At 39.2% G+C, this 11420-nt stretch overlaps 1 protein-coding gene across 1 annotated transcript; it reads right to left on the bottom strand.

The window, feature by feature from the left end:
- Nucleotides 1-6247: 6247 nt before the first annotated feature.
- Nucleotides 6248-10777, bottom strand: LOC112572315 (dynactin subunit 5-like). Its single transcript, XM_025251929.1, has 6 exons — nt 10684-10777; nt 10266-10334; nt 9209-9327; nt 8831-8942; nt 8449-8551; nt 6248-7387 (listed from the first exon to the last, which is right to left on the bottom strand). Exons 1-6 carry the CDS (start codon nt 10729-10731, stop codon nt 7287-7289), a joined length of 552 nt encoding a protein of 183 aa, XP_025107714.1. The 5' UTR covers nt 10732-10777; the 3' UTR covers nt 6248-7286.
- Between the last annotated feature and the right edge of the window lie 643 nt (nt 10778-11420).

Below are 11420 nucleotides of genomic sequence, written 5' to 3'. Positions count from 1 at the left end.
GTCCTTTAATTTCAAGACTATTCTGTGTTTCTTTCTTCACACTCGAAATTATATTCATTCCGAGGAAATTCACAGACTCAGGATGAATGCTCTACATTTTTTTTTTTTAACTTTTAGCTAATAGAATTTCTTTCACGGTCTCTCTTGAAGGGTCAGCAATGGAAGAAAAAGGTCCACAGGGGAAATAGTAGCAACGCTGTCTTTGTGCTGTTTAACTGGCACGCAATGTAAATAAGTAAAAAAAATTAAGTAAATTAAAGAGCTCTTTGGGGACCATTCTGGTCAAAGGAAGTTGAAAGTCTTTGCTTTTCATGTCTGGATCATCGACCTTCGCCTGGGAATGGCCTGAGGCTTACGTTAAGGTGATTGCTTGCAGTGTTCCTGGATTTTTGTCTGCATGTACGCCATCGTTGTAAGCTTCTTTGCTTGTCTCCCAGATCATCCCAGCTAACGACTTGACATGGTCCGAAACTGAAACCTTGACCATGGACCAGTGCATGCACTATACCCCTGACCCCTCTTGTTATGACGTGGTCGTCACACTCAAAGTGCGGAGGATGGACATGCTGTGTGTGCAACATCCGCCTTCTGTGTGTGCCGATGACGTCACGTGGAAGCACGCAGAGAATTACACGTGGAGCCCATGCCGTGCTGTTATCCTGTCTTCTACCTGCCACCTCTGCGGCACTGAGGAACTTGAGTGATGTGTCTCGACTACAGGAATATAAGAGAACATGTACTGTAATGGCCAATCGTCTTCTTCCCTGTAGCCATTCTGCCCTCACGTTACCTAGCTCAGTGACCAGCCCACACGTAGCCCACACGGTGAGTGAGCAGCTCACACACTTGCTATTTGAGTGAGCGACACTCACGCTTTCTGAGCAAACAGTCTTAATGCGATCTGAACAGTCCTTCCACTATCTTGCGAGCTTCTCACACTCCAGTTATCTGAGCGAGCAGTCCATGCGCTCACCACCTCTCAAGATGTTCAACTGTGGAAATATTTCCCATTAGCGAGTCTCATTTGCAATGCAATAACTAACAGCGATCTTGCATTGCCTTAACCCAGAAAACATTCCAAGAAAAGAAAAAAAGGAAACAAACAAGTTTCAAACAAGCAAACAAGTTTCGTTAAATAATACTTGAAAGGGAAGACCGACTGACACACTTTTCGTGCTACTAAGATCAAACGAAAAAGAATATTACAGCTTTCGTGGTCTTTTACCTTCTTTAATTTTTTTAAACGGAAGAAAACTGAACATAGAAACCTCAGTGGTAATTATTTTCTCTTATTCTACTGGATGACGATGTTTGAAGATGATGAAAGCCTTCTGATCACATAAATTCATCATTCTGTTTTCAAATTTCATCTATAATAACCAGATGCAGATATTTTGTAGAAGAGCAGTTGTATGGCCAGGCTTGTAAACAAACTGTCGGAAACTGCGCAGTTGAGGTAAAGCAAGAACATTCCAGACACAAAGTGCATCCAAAAGGGTTTACTCTTTCAAGGTTATAGTCCTCTCGTCTATTTTCTTTTTACCGATTTTGCAATTTCAGAAGAAAAAAACATCGCAGCACTTTTTTTATATCATGAATCACAAGGAAGCATCTCCATCGATAATGCCGTGTAATTGCCAGTGAGACACGAATGCACGCAGCAAGGTTCTCGGCAGCTCACTGAGATATCCTGTAGACACCTTGCCTTGCTTCATTGTTCCGGCTCTTCCTCGTCAGATCATCAGGCCTGCTTGCCTGCTTGCTTGCCTGCCTGCTTGCTTGCCTACCTGGTTGCTGGCCTGCTTGCTGGCCTGATTGCTTGCCTGCTTGTTTGCCAGCCTGCTCGCCTGCTTGCCTGCCTGCCTGCCTGTTTGTCTGCCTGTTTGTCTGCTTGCTTAGAATCTGTGGGATTTGTACTCGATGTTTGTGATGAGCTTACCTAACACGGTTTAAAAACTGCTGCGGCGTCCAACTAGCAGCAAGATAATGTTGGCCGTCGTCTGCGATTGTACACACATGGCTCTATGACTGGCTTAAATGGCAGGTCGTGTGATTTGTTTTAAATGGAAAAAAATAAAGGGACATTCTAGAACGTATGATGTGTAATGTCTTTTTACCTCTATACATGACACTTTGCAATAAATGAAACATTTTGGAAACAATATCAAGTACGGAGGAAAATAAGAATTAGAATATGCCATTAGCTATTTATATTTTTAAAATGGTGATTATTTTATACTCGTAGAATTAATTTGTGGACAGAATATCTCATGCATCTTCATCTCAGTTTATCATCATGTGCTCCCCAACAAGAGAAAACAACGAAGGAATGAATGTTCCTTGCACACCTCATCTAGTGAAAAACCTGCTCATAACTTCAGAGGGCATAACACTTCTTCCGAAATGGCCAAAAATTAGCACCACTTAAGAATAAATCATTTATTTTAATTGAGGGACGAGGTTGTAAAAAAAATATGAACATAATGGCTGATTTATTTCTTTCCTCGATTTTTATTACATTTCTCTCTCGGAGAATTCACATATATATTGAGATATATATATATAACTTAATTTTTAACAGTTCAAATCCTGTCGGACAAGTTTGATATCGCTATCATAAAGTCTCTAATATTCTTTTTCTTTAGCGTTGTTCTTCAAGTATTCAGTGAATATGAATTATGAATTATCAGTCACTGCAATGCATTATGTCCATGACCTGCACAACTGATCTCCTAATGCACGATGCTGTCCCCTCGGCCTAGATTACTTCCCCTTTAGATAAGCTACCTGGTGGTCGGCAAACATGACAGATGACTTGTTACTTCGCTACGTGTTCCCCAGTTTCTGGATGAATTTTGTCACGAGACAGCATCACTGTACCTGCCCATCAATGGAAACCTGAGCAATAGCGAAATGTCAAGCAAGGCTCTTTTCTAAATTAAAAAAAAACGGCAGTTGAAAGTGAGGCATAGTAAACTTGACAGTTCTCCATGGGAAAAAAAAATAATGTGGAACTGATAATGCAGTGTGTCAAGGCCGACTAGAAATTGCAATAGCCTCATCACTTGTGCGGCTGCAACTGGGACCACAGAGATAAGGGATGCCGGGACTGTTGTAGTGGCTACAATCAGGTCATTGAACTCAGCTCAGTCTAACTGTGCGGACGGTGCGGTCGTGGACGCTGCGCGAGACTGCAATCATGGCGACACCACAGCGCGTTCCTCGTCCCTTCCTATGAGGCTACAGTCTGGGAAGAATTAATGGCTCAGATGTTTTCACGCCAGCTTCCCGTGTCGAGCATCACCAGGTCACGACACGGACATCGATTTGTGCTCAACACGTAGGTGCACTACAGACCATAGAGCTACAGCAGATTCCAAGACACACAAAATAGTTCTCTGCGTTTCATTTTCTGAGCCTGGTTTCGAGTCTCTAATTTTATGTTTGTGACAAATTAATATTTTTTATTATTTGTTCAAAACCAACATCTATTATGAACGTAATGATGTCGTCGCATGAGTAAATCGGAGAGGACAGGGAATTTAACTCTGTGATACAGTTTTTAAAGGGCTGGATCATTACAAGTGTCTCCAGCACTTGGTTCTTGGTGCTAGAAGATAGAGGAGGTGAAAGCGTCTGCTGAGTGCGACATGACACGATAGTGTGACATGACATGACACGATAGTGCGACGTGACACAATAGTGCGACGTGACACAATAGTGCGACATGACACAATAGTACAACGTGACACGATAGTGCGACCTGACACGATAGTGCGACGTGACACAATAGTGCGACATGACACAACAGTGCGACTTCGTTTTCTCGTCCACTCCACCAGCAATGTTCTTGTCCAGGCTTCCGTCGCTCTAAGAGCCTGCCAGGAAGACCGCTCCTGCACTTGAGGCTAAGTATCCCTTGACAGGTGGCACCAGGGGAATTCCCTCTTTCCTTTTCATCGAAAAGAACCTTGGTTCTTATTTCCTTTTAAGGCAGCCTCTTTTGCAGGAAAGTTTTCCAAGTCTGGAAAAGTTGTGCGTAAAGGTCACAGGAAATCAATGGCTTTGGGGCGAATGTTTTAGGCGTTGAATCTTTGGTCAACATGCAAAGTCAAAACTTGTTTACCAGTACCATTGGGAAAACTTCCGACATTTGACGCTTCTGCACTTTTCGAAGTTGAGAACGATCTTGAAATCTGTGTGCAGATGGTTCGAGAGAAAAAGCTTAATGTGTCACTGATGACTGTGAGTGAATCTTCTGTTTATGCTTCCTCTTTTTTTTCTTTTTTTTTTTTTGCTTGAGAGAGTGCGAAACTCATGTGAGTGCAGCAGCTAAAAGTGCGCGTGCATCTGTTTGTATATTGACGTGGAAACTCGACTTTTTTTTTTTTTTAAGTCCTTCAGGCAAATTTCATGAAACGCGACTATAAAACCTGTTTTGAATTTTGAGGTCACTGGCGTCCACGAGCCTCTCAGGAAGATAAAATAACGGTTTCTGCTACTTGTAGACTAATGTTTCTGCACATTCCCATTTACTTAATGGCACAGCAATCCGGTATGACGGAACAAAAAATGTTGGAAACCTGAAAAAGTGAGGAGAGGCCTACAAGTCCGGACTGGAGGAATGTGATAACATAACGAGTGCCCTGCTTAAAGGGGGGAGAAGAGCGGAGGAGAGAGGGGGATGGAGGACATGGGTGAGGCCCGTTACTGAGTAATTTACATAAGATCTGGTATCAAGTTCCAAGCATCTTGCGGATTTTTTATTCGGATGATCATGGTCATATTGAACCTTTGCCTGTAGGATTGGGTTTTTGTTTTTTGGTTGTTGTTTTTTTTTTGGTTGTTGTTGTTTTTTTGTTTTTTTTTTGGGGGGGGGTGTTTTTTTTCGCTTTGCTTCAAATGATGACGGGCAAGGCACTAGAGTGTGTGACAGAAAGCACACTTAATCTAGGGGTCAAAATGAGGAACTGGTATAAAATGTAAGCTCGTATTCCTCCTTCCAGGTAGTTGATTTTTTTACTCCCCTTCTCCTCCTCATGTTTCTTGAGACAGAATTAGTTTGTGAATAAGATGAAAAAAAGCGCAATCTTGAAATACGATATTCGTCTGCAGAAGATTTTCAAACGGTGACCAATATAATGTGTGTGACCATTTTGTCAGGCTGACTGATCCAGTCACCTCTGGCCCCGCAAGCAATAGAAGCACGCTGTTGTGACCTGAAAGCCACCCTCGGGACGCGTAGACCTTCCGACGCAATTACAAACAGCAGGAGGTAGTCCTCCTGCATGATCAAGGTTTCAGCTCCTTCCTGAACACGCCCGTCAAGACAGAATACAGGCCGCATTGCCTCCACACCGCGCCCCCATCTCCACTTACCCAATTTGTTGATCATCTGCATAAAAACGCGACTTAATTTCTCTGTACAGCGCTCCTTTTCCGAGACACGTGACTGCAGATGTAGTGACCCCCTAACAACTTCTTAGCATTATCCGGGTACTTTAAATCAAAGCCCTCATTGACAAAAAGCTCAAGACCGCACAGAAAATAAAATGAATGTGACATTTGCTCGGTAGAACTTGTTGTGGTACATAATTATAATATCGACCCGTTTTCTAATGACCATTATAATGACCACCCAACCCCCTCCAACACTCGTCGACTGATTGTCGTCTTCTGTAGGTCTTCAGACGGTGAGCGACATCACGTGCCGGGCGCGAGGGCTGAACCTGAAGCTGTCAGCTGCTGGCGAAAGCTCATTTCCAACTCCGTCAGCTCTTGTCAGACCCGCGTCTCTAAACTGCTCGAGTGCGGCTGGCCGTCGGGTGAGACGTGGCGGTCCCGCCCCCTGTGATTGCCCAGAGGCCCTCTCCCTTCCCCCCAACCGCTGTGCGACAGGTCCGAAGTGAAAGTGCACTCCGTGCAGCGATAGCGGGGACCACGAGATGGCAGTCACGGCACGGCATGGCCGGTCGATCCTACTGCGGCAGAAGCAAGCGAGAAACACTTCATTTCCGCTCTGTAGTTTTAATTAAAGATGCTCTGGTAGCATTGTGAAACACCAGCAATATTCGTCTCATACTTTCTCGTGTTCTGCGAGAATATAGTCGCTTGCTGAATATCGATTATTGGTCACCTTCTCTATGAAATAATCTCTACTTTTAGATATTCTCTTCCATGTCTTGTGTGTACGGAAAATGACAGGACAGACAACTCGCACAGCAACACTAAACAGAATGCAAACAAGGCTAGTTTCCACTTTATTTCTGCAAGCAATAATTTCAACAAAAAAAAAACAAAAAAAAACGCTGAGCCATTATCTCCGTAAAAATTCAACTAAGAAAGATATTAGAAGAGGAAGAAATCAGATTTTTTTAAGTAGTCAAGAGCAAGACAGAACTGATTCAGTGCTTATCTTTCCTTCATGCCAAATAAATCTTATATTTCAACAACCCTTTTAATTCAAAATGTTCTAGTGGCTTAGGTCCTCACAAAACAAATTGAATAATTTTATTATGGATATGATTTTTAGGTTTAGGTAAGCCATACATGCTAATTCAAATATATCCAAGTAAACACAGCTTCAGAAAATCAAGCAGGTAAGGCAGATTTTAAGTGAAGAAAAAGGAATAAGAGTTAATCAAAGAAAAAATATAAACAGGGAAACCTCAGTACCCAAGAATATCAATACAAATAATTCTATTATTACCACAAAATGTACTCAACAACAGTGAAACAAAGCAAACTCTTCACTACCACTGGTATCAGATGCATGATAATGCTACATACTGTTATGATTTAGATGAAGTAGCTTTAAAGTTTGCTGTCATTTAGTCTTCAATAAAGTGTCAAGTATAGGACCTTTAGCATGTACCACTTGACTTTGTACACCTATCAGTCAGCAAATGACAACAGCACAGTGCCTAAAGCTGGCTGTGCCTTCTATCATCATAAACACCATTCCAATATTTTAGGGCAAGTCCTCTGTAATGTTAAAATTCTTGTAAATTCTAGGGTGCATTATGCAATAAATAATGCAGAGAAGAAAGTAAATAAAGGCTATTGCACTTTACAACACAATGGTCCACAATAATCACATGCAGATTTTTGTGATGAAGCTAAAAATGGGCTGCTTGGATTCTCTGCTCCTCATTTTTTGTTACCCCCTGACAACTGTAACATTTTTCAAGTACCTCTTATCATCAGAAGTGTGTGCATCACAGATGTGAATTGCACTAATCCACATGAAGTAAAAACATAAATAGGGGAGAAGGAAGTTTATTTGCTCATTTGCCTTTTCCATGTGGTCGGAAATGCTGATAAAAGCTGGTGGTGATGTCTGTCATCAGATCTTGTGTGCACTCTGGCAGCTCTCCCTCTACTTTACCTGGAGACATCAATGTATTTTAGGTCCATCACATTTGTCAGATAACCTCATCATTTACTTAAGTATATACTCATTTATCCAGAAAACTGAATGAGCTGTTTGTGAACAGCAGTATTACAATTTTGGTTATATCCTACTCTGTTGAAACACAATGCTAAGGGAAATAACTGTTTTTGCATGTAAGAGGCTATCTGCCTGAGTTCTCTTGCACTAAGACCTGTCAAATATTTTTTTTTTATTCTTTTATATCAGCTATCTCGTTTTAACTTGCTTTCTTCATTTCCTTTTTTATCTTTTGTTAACAGTCATTATTCTTTATGACACTTTACTTTTAAATATATCTGCCAGATTAATCAGAGATCATAAATCAAAGGTCACCAGAAAATTTGGAATCAAATGTTGAATAGCAATCTCATAACTAGTTTTCAGTTTTATCCAAAATGCCTCTGCAAATTAGATTTTCATGTTCCATGAGTATTGTTCTTTACACCAATCAACATAGTTATCAAAAGTTGTTCTAGTCAATTGACTAGTCCACCAGCTCATCTTCCTCTGCAGATTTATGACACCCTCCACCCTTATTTTTTGTTCCTTGATTCCTCTTTGTGTCTTCCATGTTTGTTATTTATTACTTCTCTGCAAATTTGTTTCACCTTCTGCTCTTTATATTCTGTCGGTGTCAGCTACATATCTTAAGCACTAAGAGCATGCTTCTTCGTGACCGTGATTCATAAATCACATTTTATTATTATTTTGAGATTTACTTGTAATGTGTGTTTTAAATATTAAAACATTATTAGATCATGTAAAGTTACAATTGTTAATTTGACGATTCCCAAACTTGCACATTTGTTAAGAATATGGCAGCCAATAAAAAGATATTACCTTCATGTTTAGTAAAAGCAGCTAAAACAAAACTAGTTTTACACATGTGCACTTTGTTTATGTGTGGGTGAGTGCGTGTGCATGCATGCATGTATAGGTGTGCATATTTATGTTTGTGTGCTCATGTGCACGCTGTCTGCAAAAGAAAACAAAATAACAAAAATATTTTTAAATACCTGGAGATCCACCAAAGATTGTAAAGGGAGGTACAACAGTTTCTGGTGGTAGAACTGTGTTGTCAGCTATAGCACAACAGTCCTTTAGCACAGATCTTCTGCCCTGTTTATTAACATAGTTTTATACAACAATTGAACATCTCTAAAGGCAACTTTTACAAACATCCAAAAAGAATTACCTTTTAAGCAAAAGTTAAGCCTCCTCTTTATAATTTTTTTTATATCAACTCAGCAGTTAAAATGTTTTCACTGTGCAATCACTTGTAAACTACATAAACATAACAAGTATACAATATGCAAAAGTAAATTGCTGTACTATGGATTATAATAACATAATGCTTGTAAATGGCACATAAAAATACATGATTAAAATAAAACTTACTATCACACAATTTTTTCCTATATGAACATATGACCCCACTTGTGCTGCATTGACAATAGAGTCCTCGCCAATAAACACATGATCTCCTATATGAAGAGGGAAAAAGGCCACACTGCAAACAAACGAAACTTGAATGAAAAACAGCTGCACAATTTTCATTGCTCTTTCAAGGAAATCATCTCAGGGAAATGAACACATGAACATAAAGCATTACCAATCTAAACTTTTATAATTATTATTAGTCTTTCAAGAAACAGGGAGTAGAAAAATATAATGCAGGCACATAAAAGCAATGTCGAAAATTGGTATTTTTCAGTGTTTGAAGTATATTTTGGAGACAACACAAACTACTAAAAACACAAATGGTATAAATCTTACCCTTTTGAAAATTTTTTGAAGGCAGGTCTAATCACAGCTCTTTTACTGACTACACAAAATCGTCCAACTCTGACATTTGCTAGGTCACCACGAATAACACAGTCAGTCATAATAATTGTCTGAAAACAATGAAATATTGCCAAAATAAATCTGACAATTACTTATTTTTCTTGCACTTATGGATGAAATATAATAATTTTCTAATCAGTCTTCATACTTGTACTCCATCTTTTTTCTTTTTTTTTTTTTTACTCATATGACCCATTTGCCTCCTTTAAATTAGATATACCTTGTAATGGTAAAAGATGCTTTTTACACTTATAGTTGTTGCTTCTCTTCATTTGTAAGATCTATAGCTCTTGCAAAAAAACAAAAACACATCCTCCTACTTCTCTGTGTACAAACTATAATGGAACTGTAACATCCATGAGAGAAAGTGCATGTTTTATAATATTATAAGTAAAGCAGAGTGTGGTAATGTGTGTTTTTGTTGGGCAGGTAGCCCTTGAAACATATGCTTTTGTCCAATCTTCACCAAAGTTGGCTAACATATTCCCATTATGTTCTTGATCTTAAACATTTGTATTCTCTGTTTTAAGATGGAAATTGCATGGAAGAAATTTGCATAACTGAAGATGTGGACAGCATCATAATTTGAAAAGTACTGATAAGAGAGAGAATGCCAGGGAGGGAAAAGAAAACAAGTAGACAAGATTGAGGCATCTTCTCTCAAAATATCAGGCACCAGATGCTGAATATGTACTTCAAGCTACAGAAGGGATATTAAAAAGTGAAATTTTGTTACACTAATGCCAAGAGCTTGACTGAAATTAAAAATAGATTGAACATTGACAATAAAATCAGTACTGAAAGATTTAGTGAATGAAACCAGGAATCCCAGCTAGTTTATAAATATATATAAAAATATATGTGCGTGGTTTTGGAAAGATAAAAAAATGTATAATGACGATGTACAGGTCTTTTAAGTGCTGTTTAAAAAAAATCTTTATTAGTGCACATCTAATTTCTTATTGGTTTACGACGAATTTGAACAAACCTTTCCATTTATGACAATATTCTGACTTCCACACAGTACGGACTGTCGGCTCACTTTATTTCCTGAGGCCTGTAAACATTAAAACATTGCATCCAACGTCTGATGTCTAGAAATGATTTTATTGATATTATTGACAATTATTTATTTTTAACATTTATTCAAATTACAAACATAAATGTCTGCATACACCTACTAATATATCAATCACAATCGTAAATGTCTACATATATCCAAGACATATTAAATTTCTTGTGTTATATTACGGAGCACAAAACATTCCTCAGGACTGAGGTAAGTTCCTTCCCCTGTTTTGGCGTTATGCATGTCCCTCAAAACAGAAAAAATAGCGAGCTCTTTTCGAAATAATGGTTTGTCTTTATATTTTCAAACACATCTAATTAACTATACTATGAACTACCGTTTCAATATATTCGGCCCCGTTATAGAAAACATCTTGAAGCTCCATCGTCTGCAGTCAGTCCGGAAGTGGATCTGTCCAAGGGACGTAATGCAAGACTGAAAGCATAATGCACTCCCTTTAATCAGATACACTCACAGATGTCTGTGTGCACGACTTGCTGGTACATGCTGACCGTACATACCCTCCGGGTGCGAGTGAGCTGCTCATCTGCCCATCTTGTGTCAATATATTCGCGTACAAACCTTTATACGGGCGTGCGTGCTTGTGTGTGTGTGTGCTGCAAGTGTTTGGTCAGTGTTTCTTCTTCTATAACGACTTTGACTATCTCTGCTTCATAAGCTAGTTTAATTTTGATTGTTATACATCTTACTAGATAGAATCTGATCTGTGAACCTTGTCCATTCTCTAAAATCTTGTCTACCCTTTGGAACCTGTTTTTCAAGTTTTAAGGAGAATCGTACTGGTAGACGCTAAAAATATAGTTTTGTCCTTCAAACAGCGGACTTTATGGACACCTGAAGGCAAACCAAGGCAGTATATGGAGTCGAACAGTACAACAAAGTACAAGAAACAGGACAGCATCAAAATGTTGGCCTAGGAGACATATATGGAAGATCTTTAATTTTTAAGACCCGTGAGCTCTCATAGAGCTTAAGGAAACAATGATGGTGATCATTCGTGAGAAGTTATAAAATAATTTTAAGCAGATTTCCAAGAATTTCCGCTGTTAGTTT

The sequence above is a fragment of the Pomacea canaliculata genome, linkage group LG1, assembly GCF_003073045.1.
Source record: "Pomacea canaliculata isolate SZHN2017 linkage group LG1, ASM307304v1, whole genome shotgun sequence".
Lineage (NCBI taxonomy): Eukaryota > Metazoa > Mollusca > Gastropoda > Architaenioglossa > Ampullariidae > Pomacea > Pomacea canaliculata.
This window is presented reverse-complemented; position numbering and strand designations above follow the sequence as displayed.